Genomic DNA, 23,479 nt, shown 5'->3' on the forward strand with positions numbered 1-23,479 from the left:
TATGTGCTTATGCCCAGTCTCTGCGTAAAGATCGCTTGTTTGTAGGTAAGCTCCATGCATAGTGTACCAACCAATCAGCTATTGCACACGTTTCCAATTTCTTATATACAAAATGTCTATATATGTTTTTGTTTGTGCAATGCAAAGTGCCTAAAAAAAAATGTCTTCAACACCAGTTTATGAAATCTGAGTGCAATCTATACATGACAGCAGTGCTTGTCGTCTGAGTATACTGACATAGGCTCACAAGTGTGCTCTATAAATGGCAGCAGTGTTTGTCGTTGGAGCATTCAAAGGTAGGTTCAGGAGCATGCTCTATATGTGCAGCAGTGCTTATCATGAGAGCATACTGAGATAGGCTCAGAAGTGCACGCTATCTATGGCAGTAGTGCTTATCATGAGAGCATACTGAGGTAGGTTTAGGAGCGCACTCTATACATGGCAGCAGTTTTTGTCATGAGAGCATACTGAGGTAGAACAGGAGAGTGTTCTTTATTAGGCAGTAGTGCTTGTCGTGAGACCATACAGAGGTAGGCACAGGAGCACTGTCTATATGGCATAAAGGTGTAGAGTCCACAGCACTATGGGAGAAGTGTTTGTCATGAGATCATACTGAGGAAGGCTCAGGAGCGCTCTCTATATATGACAGCAGTGTTTGTCATGAGATCGTACTGAAGTAGGCACAGCAGCGTGCTCTATATATGGCAGCAGTGCTTGTCGTGAGATCATACTGAGGTAGGCACAGGAGCGTGCTCTATATATGGCAGCAGTGCTTGTCATGAGAGCATACTGAGGTAGAACAGGAGCGTGCTCTATATATGGCAGCAGTGCTTGTCGTTAGACCATACAGAGGTAGGCAAAGGAGCACTGTCTATATGGCATAAAGGTGTAGAGTCCACAGCACTATAAGTATCTGTTTATTAAAGCATAACAGGTAAAGGTCAGGTAAATGTGCACACATTATGCTTTAATAAACAGATGCTTATTCATAGTGCTGTGGACTCTACACCTTTTTGCTATACCGGTTAGGAGCCTTGGCCGTGGCTCCAGTCCTACGTGCACTACCCCAGATGGGAGTTCCAGGTGCTGAGCTTTACATTATCTGTTGTGTCTATATATGGGAGTAGGGTTTGTCATGAGAGCATACTGAGGTAGGCTCAGGAGCGCTCTCTGTATATGACAGCAGTGTTTGTACTGAGATCATACTGAGGAAGGCTCAGGAGCAGAGCTGCAACTAACGATTATGGGCTGATTATTTTTTTCAATTAATCGACTAATCGGATAAAAAATAAATGATTTTTTCCTATATTTAAAATAAAATCCACATACTGAGTCGTGTTATAAATATAAACTTTACATTAAAACAACTGTGGGTCCAATTTTTTAAGCAGCAGGACATTTTTTTTTATAATTAAGCAAAACAAAACCACAAACTGTTTGAAAAGAGGTAGAAGTAGAATGAGGTAGATTACCACTGTTTATCACATTCTGTTATTCACTCTTTCAGAAACTTTGCATTAAAATACAAAAATGACAACATGTCCACATGCTCCTGGCTCTCTTTTTTGCAAGTCATTTTGCCTTCAGCAGTGAAGAGGCGCTCAGATGGTGTTGAGGTGCCTGAGATGCATAAGTAGGGTTTTGCCAATTTCACCAAGGTGTGCTATTTATCTTTGTTAGTTTTCCACCAATGCAAGGGCCTTTCAACAAAGTAAGCCTGGACCTCATTATAACATAAAAATATCTTGAATATCCATATGCAGTGGTAAATAACCATCTATAAGGTTAGGGGGAAAAATATCTAGTCTACGCTTAAAATAACAGATATATATTTACATAGGTTGAATCTGGTACATTTTCCAATTAATTAAAATAGAATTCATATAACAAGTGCCATCAATCTAGGGCTAGGTGTAAATAACAAGCTGTGCTCTATATCATGCAAAGCATAGTCCCAAATCACCTGATTTTATATAAATAATCCAAATTATGCCTCTCGTTTTATTTCTGGGTTGCACATAAGACAGGAGTAGTTGTAAACTTAAAAAGAAACTTATAGTGTCCTAAAAAAGTGAAAAGTAAACGTCTGTAGAGGTCCTTTAGGCTGAGGGCAAAACCATAAAGCACAATACCCTGTGCAGGAGCTCATTGGAGTGAAGCAGCTGGTGCTGTGCACAGAGCAACTAATTGCAAACCAATTAATCAATTATGAGATTCGTTGACAGCTATTTTCATAATAGATTATTATCAATTATGCCGATTAGTTGTTGCAGCTCTACTCAGGAGCGCTCTCTATATGGCAGCAGTGTTTATAATGAGAGCATACTGAGGTAGGGTTAGGAGCGCTCTCTGTATATGGCAGCAGTGTTTGTCATGAGAGCATATTGAGATAGGCATAGGAACATGTTCTATGTATGCCTGAAGTGTTTATAATGAGAGCATACTGAGGTAGGTACAGCATCATGCTCTATATGAGGCAGCAGTGTTTGTAATGAGAGCATACTGAGGTAGGTACAGGATCATGCTCTATATTAGGAAGCAGTGTTTGTAATGAGATCATACTGAGGTAGGTACAGGATCATGCTCTATATGAGGCAGCAGTGTTTGTAATGAGAGCATACTGAGGTAGGTACAGGATCATGCTCTATATGAGGCAGCAGTGTTTGTAATGAGATCATACTGAGGTAGGTACAGGCGCATGCTCTATATGAGGCAGCAGTGTTTGTAATGAGATCATACTGAGGTAGGTACAGGATCATGCTCTATATGAGGCAGCAGTGTTTGTAATGAGAGCATACTGAGGTAGGTACAGGATCATGCTCTATATGAGGCAGCAGTGTTTGTAATGAGAGCATACTGAGGTAGGTCCAGGATCATGCTCTATATGAGGCAGCAGTGTTTGTAATGAGAGCATACTGAGGTAGGTACAGGATCATGCTCTATATTAGGAAGCAGTGTTTGTAATGAGATCATACTGAGCTAGGTACAGGCGCATGCTCTATATGAGGCAGCAGTGTTTGTAATTAGAGCATACTGAGGTAGGTACAGGGGCATACTCTATATGAGGCAGTAGTGTTTGTAATGAGAGCATACTGAGGTAGGTACAGGTGCATGCTCTATATGAGGCAGCAGTGTTTGTAATGAGAGCTTACTGAGGTAGGTACAGAATCATGCTCTATATTAGGAAGCAGTGTTTGTAATGAGATCATACTGAGGTAGGTACAGGATCATGCTCTATATGAGGCAGCAGTGATTGTAATGAGAGCATACTGAGGTAGGTACAGGATCATGCTCTATATGAGGCAGCAGTGTTTGTAATGAGAGCATACTGAGGTAGGTACAGGATCATGCTCTATATGAGGCAGCAGTGTTTGTAATGAGAGCATACTGAGGTAGGTACAGGCGCATGCTCTATATGAGGCAGCAGTGTTTGTAATGAGAGCATACTGAGGTAGGTACAGAATCATGCTCTATATTAGGAAGCAGTGTTTGTAATGAGATCATACTGAGGTAGGTACAGGATCATGCTCTATATGAGGCAGCAGTGTTTGTAATGAGAGCATACTGAGGTAGGTACAGGATCATGCTCTATATGAGGCAGCAGTGTTTGTAATGAGATCATACTGAGGTAGGTACAGGCGCATGCTCTATATGAGGCAGCAGTGTTTGTAATGAGAGCATACTGTGGTAGGTACAGGATCATGCTCTATATGAGGCAGCAGTGTTTGTAATGAGAGCATACTGAGGTAGGTACAGGATCATGCTCTATATTAGGAAGCAGTGTTTGTAATGAGATCATACTGAGGTAGGTACAGGATCATGCTCTATATGAGGCAGCAGTGTTTGTAATGAGATCATACTGAGGTAGGTACAGGATCATGCTCTATATGAGGCAGCAGTGTTTGTAATGAGAGCAAACAGACAGCTCGGGCTGTGCAATTCAATGCAAGGATCAAAAGCAAAAAATAATGTTAAATGAGCAGCACATTATATTCGTGTGTGCTAGCTGAAACAATGTATCGCTTTGTCCAATTATGAAACAATTGTAGTAAACCTGTGTTGATTGTTGCAATTGATTACCAAGACCGTTAACCCCTTACATTCGCAAGACTCATCGTTATAAATAAAACATAAGCTAGACAGTTCTAGCAATAACAAACTCACTTGATTCTGAGAATGAAATCCAATGTCAGATGAGATCCAATGTCAGATGAGATCCAGGAAAACGGAACTGTTATATTCACTGTTAGTAGCGCAATTTGTAGCAACAGTCACAGATACTGCCTGTGTTCATAGCAGCATCACGGCTTGTTACACAGGTGTTGAGAAGGGCTCCCCTGCTAAGCCCTCGTTTGTAATGATAAGTAAACAGAAATTAGTTCAACACCTCTGATTGTAACAAAAATAGAACCCAATAATCGAAAAAACAGAAAGGCTGATGAAATAAGTGTTAAAACTTCACCTTTAATTGAAATTCCGTGAGTAAAAAACAAAGGCACAGCACACAGACCTGACTACCGCTGACGCGTTTCCTGCCCTATTGGGCACTTCATCAGAGCTACCTAACAGGTGTGTAAGGACTCCTTAAAAACAGGATGTAAGCCCTGCACACCTGCTGCATAATTAATTATAACAAAAAATGGAAATTTTGTGTGTATTGTGAAATAAACATCCAATCCAACGTGTAAAACAATAATAAACATTATGCATAATAAATAAACTTGAAAATATCGATCATAAACAAAAAAATATATACATTATTATACACTAAGACTATGCTTTCATATAAAATTGTATCATTCAATAGGCACATTAAAAACGATAGTACAATTCAATGTGTGGGGGATAACGATTCTTACTGTAACTAAATACATGAATATTCGTCAATTAATAACATCCCAGTGTACTGAAGTTAATTTAAACATGTTGAAAACATATAATATGGAAATACAAAGAGGGAACTGATATTCTAATATACCTTAGTAAATAAACGATGTGAAATGTACATTGTATATACATATATTAGGTAACACACAGAGAGCATAAGCAGTTAAGTTTACCAATGTGTATTACATCATATAAAAGTCAAATGCTATAAAGTATAAACACATTCAAAAAACACATACTGCCTGCTCTCCGGGTGACCAAACTTGAATAGTTTATCACTAAGATTTTATATATAATCTGGGCGATATCAGAATTTATATCTATTATAAGATCCAGATCCTAGGTCTATGTATTGTCAATGAACAATTTGATGTCACTTATTTTATTAATACCAAAAGGAGCACCAGTTTTTAAAGTGTGAATCCAGTAAACTTCTCGTTTACTCAGTGCTGCATATCTATTGCCTCCTCTGGGTCCTAGTTTAACTACCTCAATCCCTTGGAATGTAAAACCAGCTGAACTATTTCCATGTAAAGCAAAGTGCTTAGCCACAGGGGTTTTGGGAATTTCTGCTTCCAGGGAAAGTAAATGCTCTCTTATGCGATCTTTGAGCATTCTAGATGTTAACCCTGTATATTGATAATTACAAGACTTGCAGGTCAAAAGATATATAACAAAAGTAGAAGTGCAAGTAATATGCTCTTTAATCTTAAATGTTTGTCCTGTACAAGTCGAGGTAAAAGTATCGCCACATGTGACATAGCTACAACTCTTACAAGGTCTGACATTGCATTTATAAAAGCCTGGTTTAGATGTTAACCAATTAGTTGACTGTGTGGTGTGTAAGCTCTTCTTGCTAAAATCCTTTAAAGGTTAATTTTTTATAAGTATCGGTGTCACTCAGCTGTCTCATAGCTTCCTTAAGATATTGTTCTTTATTTAAAACAACAATTGAACCTCCCTTATCAGAATCCACTATCACCAGATCTTTATTGTTAGTTATTTTTTTTTTTTTTTTTTTTTTTTTTTTTTTTTTTTTTTAGAGCATTCCATTCCCTCTTATTTAAGTTTCTACGTTTATTTGAACTACTTTTTAAATTCTTCTCAGCTAGTTCTGTTAAATCTTGTTCTACTATGGCATGAAAAACCTCTATGAGGTCTGTACGAGAATTTACTGGATAAAAGGTACTTTTTTTTAAATTTTAAAGATATTGGATTAAAAGATGGTGTGAATTTTATTACATCTTATAGCAGACAATTTGATGACATCAGTAGAATTATTAGGAATAGATTACCAATCCTAGATAGGGATTCAGATCTAAAACACATCTCTAGTAAATGTAATTTTATCTCTCGTAAAGCTAAAACCATTGGTGATATGGCTAGAAAGGATTTTAGCAAGAAGAGCTTACACACCACACAGTCAACTAATTGGTTAACATCTAAACCAGGCTTTTATAAATGCAATGTCAGACCTTGTAAGAGTTGTAGCTATGTCACATGTGGCGATACTTTTACCTCGACTTGTACAGGACAAACATTTAAGATTAAAGAGCATATTACTTGCACTTCTACTTTTGTTATATATCTTTTGACCTGCAAGTCTTGTAATTATCAATATACAGGGTTAACATCTAGAATGCTCAAAGATCGCATAAGAGAGCATTTACTTTCCCTGGAAGCAGAAATTCCCAAAACCCCTGTGGCTAAGCACTTTGCTTTACATGGAAATAGTTCAGCTGGTTTTACATTCCAAGGGATTGAGGTAGTTAAACTAGGACCCAGAGGAGGCAATAGATATGCAGCACTGAGTAAACGAGAAGTTTACTGGATTCACACTTTAAAAACTGGTGCTCCTTTTGGTATTAATAAAATAAGTGACATCAAATTGTTCATTGACAATACATAGACCTAGGATCTGGATCTTATTATAGATATAAATTCTGATATCGCCCAGATTATATATAAAATCTTAGTGATAAACTATTCAAGTTTGGTCACCCGGAGAGCAGGCAGTATGTGTTTTTTGAATGTGTTTATACTTTATAGCATTTGACTTTTATATGATGTAATACACATTGGTAAACTTAACTGCTTATGCTCTCTGTGTGTTACCTAATATATGTATATACAATGTACATTTCACATCGTTTATTTACTAAGGTATATTAGAATATCAGTTCCCTCTTTGTATTTCCATATTATATGTTTTCAACATGTTTAAATTAACTTCAGTACACTGGGATGTTATTAATTGACGAATATTCATGTATTTAGTTACAGTAAGAATCGTTATCCCCCACACATTGAATTGTACTATCGTTTTTAATGTGCCTATTGAATGATACAATTTTATATGAAAGCATAGTCTTAGTGTATAATAATGTATATATTTTTTTGTTTATGATCGATATTTTCAAGTTTATTTATTATGCATAATGTTTATTATTGTTTTACACGTTGGATTGGATGTTTATTTCACAATACACACAAAATTTCCATTTTTTGTTATAATTAATTATGCAGCAGGTGTGCAGGGCTTACATCCTGTTTTTAAGGAGTCCTTACACACCTGTTAGGTAGCTCTGATGAAGTGCCCAATAGGGCAGGAAACGCGTCAGCGGTAGTCAGGTCTGTGTGCTGTGCCTTTGTTTTTTACTCACGGAATTTCAATTAAAGGTGAAGTTTTAACACTTATTTCATCAGCCTTTCTGTTTTTTCGATTATTGGGTTCTATTTTTGTTACAATCAGAGGTGTTGAACTAATTTCTGTTTACTTATCATTACAAACGAGGGCTTAGCAGGGGAGCCCTTCTCAACACCTGTGTAACAAGCCGTGATGCTGCTATGAACACAGGCAGTATCTGTGACTGTTGCTACAAATTGCGCTACTAACAGTGAATATAACAGTTCCGTTTTCCTGGATCTCATCTGACATTGGATCTCATCTGACATTGGATTTCATTCTCAGAATCAAGTGAGTTTGTTATTGCTAGAACTGTCTAGCTTATGTTTTATTTATAACGATGAGTCTTGCGAATGTAAGGGGTTAACGGTCTTGGTAATCAATTGCAACAATCAACACAGGTTTACTACAATTGTTTCATAATTGGACAAAGCGATACATTGTTTCAGCTAGCACACACGAATATAATGTGCTGCTCATTTAACATTATTTTTTGCTTTTGATCCTTGCATTGAATTGCACAGCCCGAGCTGTCTGTTTGCATTTCTGATTTCGATATATACCTGCAGGGACTGTGATTCAATTGATTTAAGGCTTTAAATTGAAACAATTTGTTATCTGTATATTCTTATTTTTGGAGATTGACACATTTTCCAATAAGATATGGCTGCCCAGGATGAAAATAACAGAAAAAGACTGTTTGATAACTTATTTAAAGGCACAGCGCCAGACATTGATTTTAAAGTAGACTTGGGATCATTGTTTTCAAAAAAAGAAAAATTGCACATTAAAGAACTAAAGTTGTGGTGGGACATTGAATTTTTAAGTTTGTATATCAAAGAGAAAAAAATTCCCAGAGGACTGAGGTTAAAAAAATTTCCGGCATTTCATAAAGAGTTTCCTCTATTCATGATGGAATGGAACCAAGCTCTTTCAGATTGTTCTATCATCTTAATGGAAAAACTAGTTACCTTTAAAAGAGAACAAAGGGACACAATACTGGGAGAACTGGATCAGCTGCAATTACAGCTAGATGTATTTAAGGAGGATTCGAAATATACTCCATTTGAAGAACAACTGAAGGAAACTGTGGACAAGACTGCAGAAGAATTATCTACTAATAAATATAAGAAGTATGGCAGAGATTGCAAAGATTATGATTTGGAAGTTGTTTATAATTGGAACACCACAAACAGAAATTCTAACAATAAATCCAGTAATAATGGCAAAAAGAAGAATGGCAAAAAGGATAAAGGAAAGAACAAAAAGGTCACTTTTACAAGTCTGGATACCATGGACTCACATAGTGAAAGCACAAATAGTGTGGCTTCTAGTACACCTAAGTTGACATCTACACCTATTAAAACAAAATCGAGATCTGAAGAAGAGATGGGAGCACGGCCAAAAAACGGGGAGGTGATATCACTATCAACAGAAGACAAGAGCAAAGTGCCTATCCCTTCGCAGGCACCAAGGTATCCAAGCCGTCAGAAATTCAAGAAGAACAAAAATTACAAGAACTAAAGATCATTAACCTTTCGGACCATCCATTAAATGAGTTTGAGAAAGTAGTGTTATCTAAAGGTCTGGGCTTTTCACCTACACAAGACTTTAATCTTTTTGACACCATTATGGATTTGAACAAATTTGTCCGTAAGATAACACTAAAGAAACACTTCAGCAAGGACCCAACATTGGGTAATGATGAGAGTCCACTAGATCCTCCTGTAACTATGTCTTTGAATGAAAAATGCAATTTCTCAGAGTTATGTGACATTGCTTCATTATGTGATCTTAATATGGATAATGAGAATGAGACAAATAAAACTAAACAACAGGTAGTTAAAAATTTAAAAAAAAGTACCTTTTATCCAGTAAATTCTCGTACAGACCTCATAGAGGTTTTTCATGCCATAGTAGAACAAGATTTAACAGAACTAGCTGAGAAGAATTTAAAAAGTAGTTCAAATAAACGTAGAAACTTAAATAAGAGGGAATGGAATGCTCTAAAAAAAATAACTAACAATAAAGATCTGGTGATAGTGGATTCTGATAAGGGAGGTTCAATTGTTGTTTTAAATAAAGAACAATATCTTAAGGAAGCTATGAGACAGCTGAGTGACACCGATACTTATAAAAAATTAACCTTTAATCCCACAGTCAAATTTCAAAGGGAACTTTCTTCTTTGTTAGATGATGGTATAGAAAAAAACATTTTCACTAACAGTATATGTGATACATTATATATAGAACACCCTAGAATCCCAATTTTCAAGTTCCTGCCTAAAGTACATAAAAGCTTAACCAATCCCCCAGGGAGACCTATTATATCTGCTATTGGCTCTCTGGGGGAGAGGTTGGGGGAATGGTTGGATGCACAATTACAGCCAGTTGTCCAATCTTTACCAGGTTTCTTACGTGACACCAAACACCTGATCAGGTCTTTGCAAGAATGTAAATGTGATACAGATTGTAACTTTGTAACAATAGATGCTGTGTCCTTATATTCTTGTATACCACACGATAAAGGTTTATTGGCTATGAAAGCTATGCTGTCAAAATACTCGAACTATGATTCAGGCCTAATAGAATTTATGTTGCAAGTAACCAGCTTTTTGCTACATCATAATTATTTTATTTTTGATGGCATGTATTTCCTACAGCAGAGAGGCACTGCGATGGGGGCTAAATTTGCCCCCTCGTATGCTAATCTCTATCTAGCTGAATTTGAGGACAAAAAATTGTTCAATGTTGCAAATCCATTTAAGAAGCATATCACCTATTATACACGCTTTATAGATGATATGCTTTTATTATGGAGTGGAGACGATAGAATCTTAGTTAAATTTGTGCAATATCTAAATCAGAATGATGCTAACTTAAGTTTTACATTTAGTCACTCTAAGGATGCCATACCATATTTAGATGTTAAACTTAGTCACAGTGCAGAGGGCATTGTTACTGAGGTCTTTAGGAAAGAGATCTCTGGTAATACTATTCTTAGAGCAGATTCTTGCCACCCATTTCACTTAAAAAAGGGGATACCAAAAGGTCAATATATCAGATTACGGAGGAATTGTAGCAACATAGAGAGTTATAAGAAACATGCAGAAGATCTAACTATTAGACTGAAAGAGAGAGGCTATGATGAACAAAGTTTGTTGAAGATATCGGAACAAGTGAGTAATTTTGATAGAAATAGTCTACTGAAAGATAAGGTTAAAGATATTGGATTAAAAGATGGTGTGAATTTTATTACATCTTATAGCAGACAATTTGATGACATCAGTAGAATTATTAGGAATAGATTACCAATCCTAGATAGGGATTCAGATCTAAAACACATCTCTAGTAAATGTAATTTTATCTCTCGTAAAGCTAAAACCATTGGTGATATGGCTAGAAAGGATTTTAGCAAGAAGAGCTTACACACCACACAGTCAACTAATTGGTTAACATCTAAACCAGGCTTTTATAAATGCAATGTCAGACCTTGTAAGAGTTGTAGCTATGTCACATGTGGCGATACTTTTACCTCGACTTGTACAGGACAAACATTTAAGATTAAAGAGCATATTACTTGCACTTCTACTTTTGTTATATATCTTTTGACCTGCAAGTCTTGTAATTATCAATATACAGGGTTAACATCTAGAATGCTCAAAGATCGCATAAGAGAGCATTTACTTTCCCTGGAAGCAGAAATTCCCAAAACCCCTGTGGCTAAGCACTTTGCTTTACATGGAAATAGTTCAGCTGGTTTTACATTCCAAGGGATTGAGGTAGTTAAACTAGGACCCAGAGGAGGCAATAGATATGCAGCACTGAGTAAACGAGAAGTTTACTGGATTCACACTTTAAAAACTGGTGCTCCTTTTGGTATTAATAAAATAAGTGACATCAAATTGTTCATTGACAATACATAGACCTAGGATCTGGATCTTATAATAGATATAAATTCTGATATCGCCCAGATTATATATAAAATCTTAGTGATAAACTATTCAAGTTTGGTCACCCGGAGAGCAGGCAGTATGTGTTTTTTGAATGTGTTTATACTTTATAGCATTTGACTTTTATATGATGTAATACACATTGGTAAACTTAACTGCTTATGCTCTCTGTGTGTTACCTAATATATGTATATACAATGTACATTTCACATCGTTTATTTACTAAGGTATATTAGAATATCAGTTCCCTCTTTGTATTTCCATATTATATGTTTTCAACATGTTTAAATTAACTTCAGTACACTGGGATGTTATTAATTGACGAATATTCATGTATTTAGTTACAGTAAGAATCGTTATCCCCCACACATTGAATTGTACTATCGTTTTTAATGTGCCTATTGAATGATACAATTTTATATGAAAGCATAGTCTTAGTGTATAATAATGTATATATTTTTTTGTTTATGATCGATATTTTCAAGTTTATTTATTATGCATAATGTTTATTATTGTTTTACACGTTGGATTGGATGTTTATTTCACAATACACACAAAATTTCCATTTTTTGTTATAATTAATTATGCAGCAGGTGTGCAGGGCTTACATCCTGTTTTTAAGGAGTCCTTACACACCTGTTAGGTAGCTCTGATGAAGTGCCCAATAGGGCAGGAAACGCGTCAGCGGTAGTCAGGTCTGTGTGCTGTGCCTTTGTTTTTTACTCACGGAATTTCAATTAAAGGTGAAGTTTTAACACTTATTTCATCAGCCTTTCTGTTTTTTCGATTATTGGGTTCTATTTTTGTTACAATCAGAGGTGTTGAACTAATTTCTGTTTGTAATGAGAGCATACTGAGGTAGGTACAGGCGCATGCTCTATATGAGGCAGCAGTGTTTGTAAAGAGAGCATACTGAGGTAGGTACAGGAGCATGCTCTATATGAGGCAGCAGTGTTTGTAATGAGAGCATACTGAGGTAGGTACAGGATCATGCTCTGTATGAGGCAGCAGTGTTTGTAATGAGAGCATACTGAGGTAGGTACAGGCGCATGCTCTATATGAGGCAGCAGTGTTTGTAATTAGAGCATACTGAGGTAGGTACAGGGGCATACTATATATGAGGCAGTAGTGTTTGTAATGAGAGCATACTGAGGTAGGTACAGGTGCATGCTCTATATGAGGCAGCAGTGTTTGTAATGAGAGCTTACTGAGGTAGGTACAGACACATGCTCTATATATAGCAGCAGTGTTTGTAATGAGAGCATACTGAGGTAGGTACAGGCGCATGCTCTATATGAGGCAGCAGTGTTTGTAATGAGAGCAGACTGAGGTTGGTACAGGATCATGCTCTATATGAGGCAGCAGTGTTTGTAATGAGAGCATACTGAGGTAGGTACAGGATCATGCTCTATATGAGGCAGCAGTGTTTGTAATGAGAGCATACTGAGGTAGGTACAGACGCATGCTCTATATGAGGCAGCAGTGTTTGTAATGAGAGCATACTGAGGTAGGTACAGGATCATGCTCTATATGAGGCAGCAGTGTTTGTAATGAGATCATACTAAGGTAGGTACAGGATCATGCTCTATATGAGGCAGCAGTGTTTGTAATGAGAGCATACTGAGGTAGGTACAGGCGCATGCTCTATATGAGGCAGCAGTGTTTGTAAAGAGAGCATACTGAGGTAGGTACAGGAGCATGCTCTATATGAGGCAGCAGTGTTTGTAATGAGCGCATACTGAGGTAGGTACAGGCGCATGCTCTATATGAGGCAGCAGTGTTTGTAATTAGAGCATACTGAGGTAGGTACAGGGGCATACTCTATATGAGGCAGTAGTGTTTGTAATGAGAGCATACTGAGGTAGGTACAGGTGCATGCTCTATATGAGGCAGCAGTGTTTGTAATGAGAGCTTACTGAGGTAGGTACAGACACATGCTCTATATATAGCAGCAGTGTTTGTAATGAGAGCATACTGAGGTTGGTACAGGATCATGCTCTATATGAGGCAGCAGTGTTTGTAATGAGAGCATACTGAGGTAGGTACAGGATCATGCTCTATATGAGGCAGCAGTGTTTGTAATGAGAGCATACTGAGGTAGGTACAGGATCATGCTCTATATGAGGCAGCAGTGTTTGTAATGAGAGCATACTGAGGTAGGTACAGACGCATGCTCTATATGAGGCAGCAGTGTTTGTAATGAGAGCATACTGAGGTAGGTACAGGATCATGCTCTATATGAGGCAGCAGTTTTTGTAATGAGAGCATACTGAGGTAGGTACAGGCGCATGCTCTATATGAGGTCAGCAGTGTTTGTAATGAGAGCATACTGAGGTAGGTACAGGATCATGCTCTATATTAGGAAGCAGTGTTTGTAATGAGAGCATACTGAGGTAGGTACAGAAGCATGCTCCTATATGAGGCAGCAGTGATTGTAATGAGAGCATACTGAGGTAGGTACAGGATCATGCTCTATATGAGGCAGCAGTGTTTGTAATGAGAGCATACTGAGGTAGGTACAGGCGCATGCTCTATATGAGGTCAGCAGTGTTTGTAATGAGAGCATACTGAGGTAGGTACAGGAGCATGCTCTATATGAGGCAGCAGTGTTTGTAATGAGAGCAGACTGAGGTAGGTACAGGCGCATGCTCTATATGAGGCAGCAGTGATTGTAATGAGAGCATACTGATGTAGGTACAGGCGCATGCTCTATATGACGCAGCAGTGATTGTAATGAGAGCATACTGAGGTAGGTACAGGAGCATGCTCTATATGAGGCAGCAGTCTTTGTAATGAGAGCAGACTGAGGTAGGTACAGGCGCATGCTCTATATGAGGCAGCAGTGATTGTAATGAGAGCATACTGAGGTAGGTACAGGAGCATGCTCTATATGAGGCAGCAGTGTTTGTAATGAGAGCATACTGAGGTAGATACAGGCGCATGCTCTATATGAGGCAGCAGTGTTTGTAATGAGAGCATACTGAGGTAGGTACATGATCATGCTCTATATGAGACAGCAGTGTTTGTAATGAGAGCATACTGAGGTAGGTAGAGGAGCATGCTCTATATATGGCAGCAGTGTTTGTCATGAGATCATACTGAGGTAGGTACAGGATCATGCTCTATATGAGGCAGCAGTGTTTGTAATGAGAGCATACTGAGGTAGGTACAGGATCATGTTCTATATGAGTGTTTGTAATGAGAGCATACTGAGGTAGGTACAGGAGCGTGCTCTATATGAGGCAGCAGTGTTTGTAATGAGAGCATACTGAGGTAGGTACAGGATCATGCTCTATATGAGACGGCAGTGTTTGTAATGAGAGCATACTGAGGTAGGTACAGGCGCATGCTCTATATGTGGCAGCAGTGTTTGTAATGAGAGCATACTGAGGTAGGTACAGGGTCATGCTCTATATGAGGCAGCAGTGTTTGTAATGAGAGCATACTGAGGTAGGTACTGGTGCATGCTCTATATGAGGCAGCAGTGTTTGTAATGAGAACATACTGAGGTAGGTACAGGATCATGCTCTATATGAGGCATCAGTGTTTGTAATGAGAGCATACTGAGGTAGGTACAGGATCATGCTCTATATGAGGCAGCAGTGTTTGTAATGAGAGCATACTGAGGTAGGTAAAGGCGCATGCTCTATATGAGGCAGCAGTGTTTGTAATGAGAATATACTGAGATAGGTACAGGAGCATGCTCTATATGAGGCAGCAGTGTTTGTAATAAGAGCATACTGAGGTAGGTACAGGAGCATGCTCTATATGAGGCAGCAGTGTTTGTAATAAGAGCATACTGAGGTAGGTACAGGTTCATGCTCTATATGAGGCAGCAGTGTTTGTAATGAGAGCATACTGAGGTAGGTACAGGCACATGCTCTATATAAAGCAGCAGTGTTTGTAATGAGAGCATACTGAGGTAGGTACAGGATTATGCTCTATATGAAGCAGCAGTGTTTGTAATGAGAGCATACTGAGGTAGGTACAGGATCATGCTCTATATGAGGCAGCAGTGCTTGTAATGAGAGCATACTGAGGTAGGTCCAGGATCATGCTCTATATGAGGCAGCAGTGTTTGTAATGAGAGCATACTGAGGTAGGTACAGACACATGCTTTATATGAGGCAGCAGTGTTTGTAATGAGAGCATACTGAGGTAGGTACAGGATCGTGCTCTATATGAGGCAGCAGTGTTTGTAATGAGAGCATACTGAGGTAGGTACAGGATCATGCTCTATATGAGGCACCAGTGATTGTAATGAGAGCATACTGAGGTAGGTACAGGCGCATGCTCTATATGAGGCAGCAGTGTTTGTAATGAGAGCATACTGAGGTAGGTACAGGATCATGCTCTATATGAGGCAGCAGTGTTTGTAATGAGAGCATACTGAGGTAGGTACAGGCGCATCCTCTATATGAGGTCAGCAGTGTTTGTAATGAGAACATACTGAGGTAGGTACAGACGCATGCTCTATATGAGGCAGTAATGTTTGTAATGAGAGCATACTGAGGTAGGTACAGGATCATGCTCTATATGAGGCAGCAGTGCTTGTAATGAGAGCATACTGAGGTAGGTACAGGATCGTGCTCTATATGAGGCAGCAGTGTTTGTAATGAGAGCATACTGAGGTAGGTACAGGATCATGCTCTATATAAGGCAGCAGTGTTTGTAATGAAAGCATACTGAGGTAGGTACAGGATCCTGCTCTATATGAGGCAGCAGTGATTGTAATGAGAGCATACTGAGGTAGGTACAGGATCATGCTCTATATGAGACAGCACTGTTTGTAATGAGAGCATACTGAGGTAGGTACAGGATCATGCTCTATATGAGGCAGCAGTGTTTGTAATCAGAGCACACTGAAGTAGGCTCAGGAGCGTGCTTTATGTATGACAGTAGTGCTTGTCGTGAGAGCATACTGAGATAGGCACAGGGTTAAGTTGGATCAAGGGGTTAAATACATACGATGTGACTGCGCTATTCCAAGATGCTGGTTTATTTCGGCCCATAGTTGGTACCTGTTATCCTTTTAAATTGGGATTTTTTGTCTTTTTTTTTTTTCTTCTTAGCTGTGCTACTGTACTTATTTTTTTATTCATTAAATTTTATTATATAAAATCTGTGCCAATTTCTTCCCAGAAGTGAATAAATTTTACTCAATGCTGTAAGTGGCTGCATTTAATACAAAGCGTGATTTAATTAGGCTTCAGGATATTATTGTAAAAGAAGATAAAACATACAAACTTCTGTTATATAAGTTTATGTTACACCCTGTACTGTGCTCTATCAGGTAACTTCCTGCTGTAATTACAGGGCGTCTAGAGGAAAACCCGGGCACTGGGCTATTAAATGTGAAGGAAGAGGATGAGACAGATGACATGAATAGTCATCAGACTGAAATACATTGCTCCCTCCCTGCCGGTGAGTAGTAATACGTGAGAGTCTGCCGGGGCTGTGCACACAGTTACTTACTGCTCTCCCTCCCTGCCGGTGAGTAGTAATACGTGAGAGTCTGCCGGGGCTGTGCACACAGTTACTTACTGCTCTCCCTCCCTGCCGGTGAGTAGTAATATGTGAGAGTCTGCCGGGGCTGTGAACACAGTTACTTACTGCTCTCCCTCCCTGCTAGTGAGTAGTAATACGTGAGAGTCTGCCGGGGCTGTGCACACAGTTACTTACTGCTCTCCCTCCCTGCCGGTGAGTAGTAATATGTGAGAGTCTGCCGGGGCTGTGAACACAGTTACTTACTGCTCTCCCTCCCTGCTAGTGAGTAGTAATACGTGAGAGTCTGCCGGGGCTGTGCACACAGTTACTTACTGCTCTCCCTCCCTGCCGGTGAGTAGTAATACGTGAGAGTCTGCCGGGGCTGTGCACACAGTTACTTACTGCTCTTCCTCCCTGCCGGTGAGTAGTAATACGTGAGAGTCTGCCGGGGCTGTGCACACAGTTACTTACTGCTTTCCCTCCCTGCCGGTGAGTAGTAATACGTGAGAGTCTGCCGGGGCTGTGCACACAGTTACTTACTGCTCTCCCTCCCTGCCAGTGAGTAGTAATATGTGAGAGTCTGCCGGGGCTGTGAACACAGTTACTTACTGCTCTCCCTCCCTGCTAGTGAGTAGTAATATGTGAGAGTCTGCCGGGGCTGTGAACACAGTTACTTACTGCTCTCCCTCCCTGCTAGTGAGTAGTAATACGTGAGAGTCTGCTGGGGCTGTGCACACAGTTACTTACTGCTCTCCCTCCCTGCTAGTGAGTAGTAATACGTGAGAGTCCCTCCCTGCCGGTAACTTCCTGCTGTAATTACAGGGCGTCTAGAGGAAAACCCGGGCACTGGGCTATTAAATGTGAAGGAAGAGGATGAGACAGATGACATGAATAGTCATCAGACTGAAATACATTGCTCCCTCCCTGCCGGTGAGTAGTAATACGTGAGAGTCTGCCGGGGCTGTGCACACAGTTACTTACTGCTCTCCCTCCCTGCCGGTGAGTAGTAATACGTGAGATTCTGCCGGGGCTGTGCACACAGTTACTTACTGCTCTCCCTCCCTGCCGGTGAGTAGTAATATGTGAGAGTCTGCCGGGGCTGTGAACACAGTTACTTACTGCTCTCCCTCCCTGCTAGTGAGTAGTAATACGTGAGAGTCTGCCGGGGCTGTGCACACAGTTACTTACTGCTCTCCCTCCCTGCCGGTGAGTAGTAATATGTGAGAGTCTGCCGGGGCTGTGAACACAGTTACTTACTGCTCTCCCTCCCTGCTAGTGAGTAGTAATACGTGAGAGTCTGCCGGGGCTGTGCACACAGTTACTTACTGCTCTTCCTCCCTGCCGGTGAGTAGTAATACGTGAGAGTCTGCCGGGGCTGTGCACACAGTTACTTACTGCTTTCCCTCCCTGCCGGTGAGTAGTAATACGTGAGAGTCTGCCGGGGCTGTGCACACAGTTACTTACTGCTTTCCCTCCCTGCCGGTGAGTAGTAATACGTGAGAGTCTGCCGGGGCTGTGCACACAGTTACTTACTGCTCTCCCTCCCTGCCGGTGAGTAGTAATACGTGAGAGTCTGCCGGGGCTGTGCACACAGTTACTTACTGCTCTCCCTCCCTGCCGGTGAGTAGTAATACGTGAGAGTCTGCCGGGGCTGTGCACACAGTTACTTACTGCTCTCCCTTGTAGTTTACTGTCTGGTTTATAAGCGCAGATAACACAATGAGTTTAACCCTTGTTTAGTTCATGTTGTAGTTTATACTGGGATATAGAGGATCACAGTAAAAAAAAATGAGAGGGAAAAGGAGACTGTGCGAAATTGGTGCTATTGTCTGTTAGGGAAATAAAAAAACAATATATGTTAAAGTTATAAACAAAACTAGATTATGTGATATAAAAACTGAATCTGCTTTATTTGTACAGATGAAGATAACGCTGATATAGTGAAAGTTGAGATAACAGAAGATCTGTGTGTGAGGCATCAGCTGGAAGCACCAGATAAGGAAGCCAGTGACAGCATCAGCTCAGGTGAGTGTGCACTTGTGGTGTGCCTGAGGGACACAGGATACAGGTGAGTGTGCACGTGTGTTAAGTCTGAGGGATGCAGGTCACAGGTAAGTGTGCACATATGTTGTGTCTGTGGGACATGGGCTACAGGTGAATGTGTTACAGATGAGTGTGCATGTGTGTTGTGTCTCAGGGATACAGGTTACATGTGAGTGTGCATGTGTATTGTGTCTCCGGGACACAGGTTTACAGGTGAGTGTGCATGTGTCTGAGGGATGAAGATAGCATGGATTGTGTGTGTGTGTGTTACAGGTGAATGTACACAAGGTGGTTGTGCATGTATGTTGTGGGTTACAGGTGAGTGAGCACATATATTGTGTGTGAGGTATGTGAGTTACAGGTGAGTGAGCACATATATTGTGTGTGAGGTATGTGGGTTACAGGTGAGTGAGCACATATATTGTGTGTGAGATATGTGAGTTACAGGTGAGTGAGCACATATATTGTGTGTGAGGTATGTGAGTTAAAGGTGAGTGAGCACATATATTGTGTGTGAGGTACGTGAGTTACAGGTGCGTGTGCACATATATTGTGTGAGGTATTTGAGTTACAGGTGAGTGTGCACATATATTGTGTGAGGTATGTGAGTTACAGGTGAGTGTGCACATATGTTGTGTGATGTGAGTTACAGGTGAGTGTGCACATATATTGTGTGAGGTATGTGAGTTACAGGTGAGTGTGCACATATATTGTGTGTGAGGTATGTGAGTTACAGGTAAGTGTGCACATATATTGTGTGTGAGGTATGTGAGTTACAGGTGAGTGTGCACATATATTGTGTGTGAGGTATGTGAGTTACAGGTGAGTGAGCACATATATTGTGTGTGAGGTATGTGAGTTACAGGTGAGTGTGCACATATATTGTGTGTGAGGTATGTGAGTTACAGGTGAGTGAGCACATATATTGTGTGTGAGGTATGTGAGTTACAGGTGAGTGAGCACATATATTGTGTGTGAGGTATGTGAGTTACAGGTGAGTGAGCACATATATTGTGTGTGAGGTATGTGAGTTACAGGTGAGTGTGCACATATATTGTATGTGAGTTACAGGTGAGTGAGCACATATATTGTGTGTGAGGTATGTGAGTTACAGGTGAGTGAGCACATATATTGTGTGTGAGGTATGTGAGTTACAGGTGAGTGAGCACATATATTGTGTGTGAGGTATGTGAGTTACAGGTGAGTGAGCACATATATTGTGTGTGAGGTATGTGAGTTACAGGTGAGTGAGCACATATATTGTGTGTGAGGTATGTGAGTTACAGGTGAGTGAGCACATATATTGTGTGTGAGTTACAGGTGAGTGAGCACATATATTGTGTGTGAGGTATGTGAGTTACAGGTGAGTGAGCACATATATTGTGTGAGGTATGTGAGTTACAGGTGAGTGTGCACATATATTGTGTGATGTGAGTTACAGGTGAGTGTGCACATATATTGTGTGTGAGGTATGTGAGTTACAGGTGGGTGTGCACATATATTGTGTGTGAGGTATGTGAGTTACAGGTGAGTGTGCACATATATTGTGTGAGGTATGTGAGTTACAGGTGAGTGTGCACATATATTGTGTGTGAGGTATGTGAGTTACAGGTGGGTGTGCACATATATTGTGTGTGAGGTATGTGAGTTACAGGTGAGTGTGCACATATATTGTGTGATGTGAGTTACAGGTGAGTGTGCACATATATTGTGTGTGAGGTATGTGAGTTACAGGTGGGTGTGCACATATATTGTGTGTGAGGTATGTGAGTTACAGGTGAGTGTGCACATATATTGTATGTGAGTTATAGGTGAGTGTGCATAGTAATTGTGATAGTCTACTAATTTTTTGTTATATACAATGAGAAAGAAATTGATACATCCCATGAGCACTACAAACAACTTGCACATATGCATGTGTATTCTTATTGTACAGGCCGTATGGATGTGACGCCTTCAGATGGCTCAGCAGTTGAGTACAGAGGAGAACCGTATGTGTGTGATTACGTGAAGACTGAGGAGGATGAAGTTCCTATAAATACGGCTACAGGTGATTAGCACTAATTAACACATTACCCTCAAACATCTGCTAGATATAGCGCAGGTCTTGCCTCCACATGCAGTCCTAGCACAGCTTTGCCAGAGAAGTTGCGCTAGTTAAACCCAAAACAACCACAGATGTACAGGGTACGTCTGTCATTAAGGGGTTAAGTAAAGGGAATATTCTGTGATGGTGACATTTTGTCTCATGTAAATAAGTTATATTTTCTCAGATGGTTACACAGCAGACACAAGTCGGTGAGCAGCTCATGTATGATTAACTAAGGAATAGATTACAAATGAAGCACAAAAATATAATCACTACTGAGTGCTAACTCCGCTCAAGTTAATTCTGGTGCTCCTATTCTTGTACTCATATGACAAGTTGAACGTAAAATATTATCGGAAGAGCCAACGTCTCAGGCGCACTAACATCTGGAGGTCGTTTATTGTGACCTTGCTGAGTCCCTTTCTGCATAGACTTCTGTATATTTGTACACATATAAATAAATCACATACATATACACCTTTGTGCACCAGATCATAGACCATATCCCTTTAAATCTCTATTAGAACATTTTATTTCAATGATAAACCTTGTTTTTGTGTTACATATGTATAACTATGAGTGAAATACTTTACTCTAATATACCATACGTTTGTTTTATTGCGCATATATTCAGGCGTTAATGGGACAGTAAAGTAAAAATTAAACTTTTGTGCTTCAGATAGAGGATACAGTTTTAAACAACTTTCCAATTTACTTCTAATATCTAATTTTCTGTATTTTCTTGGTATCCTTTGTTCAATTTATAACCTAGAGGTAGCGCTCAAAGCTAATTGGAGGGGTTAAACTGAGGTTAGCAGGATTTGCTTTCTCCTAAGCGCTTTGTCTGTTTTTCTTTTTTACACATTTATCCTTTGTTCAATAGCATACCTAGGTAGGCTCAGGGGGCAGCAATGCCCTACTAGCTAGCTGATGTCTGCACACAAATGCCTCTTGTCATGCAGATGTTTACAGCTAGCTCCCAGTAGTGATTTGCTTCTCCTTCAACAAAAGATAACATTTGCCTCATTATCTTGGTAACGGAAATACATTGAAAAGTTGTATAAAATGACTCTCTCTCTCTGAATCATGAAAGTTTTGTTTTTTACATTTTACTTCAGGTCTCTAAAAGCACTAAGTTTCCAGTGCTATTTTGTAATGTGCTCGAGTGTAACACTTATCTCGCCAATGTAATATGAGCGTTGGTAGCAAATCCTGCGCTCTTCATTCAAAGTATAGGGTGCGTTAAATAAATGTCAGCCTCGGTAAAGGGACATGAAACCCTTAATTTTTCTTTCATGGTGCAGAGAGAGAATGAGGAGCAGAACCGTTAACGCTACCCTTAGTGTGACCTTGCGCACAGTCATCATCAGAGACATGAAGCTCTCAGATAGATACAGAGAGAATACAATTTTATAAAAAATTTCCAATTTACTTATATTATCTAATTTTCTTCATTCTCTTGTTATAAAAGAATAGCAAGAGAACAAAACAAATTAGATAATAAAAGTAAATGGGAAAGTTGTTTAAAATTGTATTCTCTCAGGGCGTGGCTAGGCAGCGGCCATGAAAGGTCGCAATATCTGTTGCTCCTAAGGGGATCTGCTCAATCCGCCGATTAAATCAGTAAGTCTGCAAAAGCTACTACCATTCACCTCATATTTGATTAGATGAAGGAAAGCAGCGCTGACCTACACTACTTTTGCAGAGCTCATGATCTTTAGGACCCAGATCTGGCCCGTTGAGTTCTTAGGCGGCGGCCTTGCTACAGGACTGCGACACCCCCCCCCCCCCACTGACTGTCCACTTCCCTACAAAGGGAACCATCTCTCAAGATATCCTTTATACAAACAGAGCTAGAGGGGAAACAGAGCCGCACACAAACTGGTCAATACAGGGTACAGAATCAGAGAAGAAAATGGAGGCCCTAAATAAATGGGAGAGATGTGACGCAGCTCATTAGAGAACACTATCAGAGCTTGGAAGCTGAACTATGCAGACTCTTCATGGGACCGGCAGCTACAGGGGGCCCCCTGAGTGAGGACGGTGAGAGAACTAAACAGCCTGGGTCATTGAGGGAGGATAACATCAGGGCCTGCAGCAGCAAAATTGCCCGGCGGCAGGGCATGGCAACTATGGAGGCTCAACCTTATAGTGGGCGGCTTGATAGATCCGCATATTCGATGCGGTTGGAGGCTGATGAGAATCATAATCAGACCCGCACTAATCCCACACTAATGGATAGCCCTAATCTGTTATCTACTAACTTACCGCCTATAACCGGGACCGGAGCCGCAGGTGAAATATCTGGTAACTCCCTGATTGGGCAAGAAAAAA

General features: G+C 40.0%; 1 protein-coding gene across 1 annotated transcript in view; it reads left to right on the plus strand.

The window, feature by feature from the left end:
- The window catches only part of LOC128657059 (gastrula zinc finger protein XlCGF26.1-like), a 45,285-nt gene that overhangs the window by 4,521 nt on the left and 17,285 nt on the right, over positions 1-23,479 (plus strand). The window contains exons 3-6 of the mRNA XM_053711284.1: positions 16,843-16,950; positions 17,836-17,943; positions 18,934-19,038; positions 20,993-21,106. Of these exons, the coding sequence (XP_053567259.1) occupies positions 16,843-16,950; positions 17,836-17,943; positions 18,934-19,038; positions 20,993-21,106 (435 nt within the window). The remainder of the gene's footprint in view (positions 1-16,842; positions 16,951-17,835; positions 17,944-18,933; positions 19,039-20,992; positions 21,107-23,479) is intronic.

Source organism: Bombina bombina, chromosome 4 (assembly GCF_027579735.1).
Source record: "Bombina bombina isolate aBomBom1 chromosome 4, aBomBom1.pri, whole genome shotgun sequence".
Classification (NCBI taxonomy): Eukaryota; Metazoa; Chordata; class Amphibia; order Anura; family Bombinatoridae; genus Bombina; species Bombina bombina.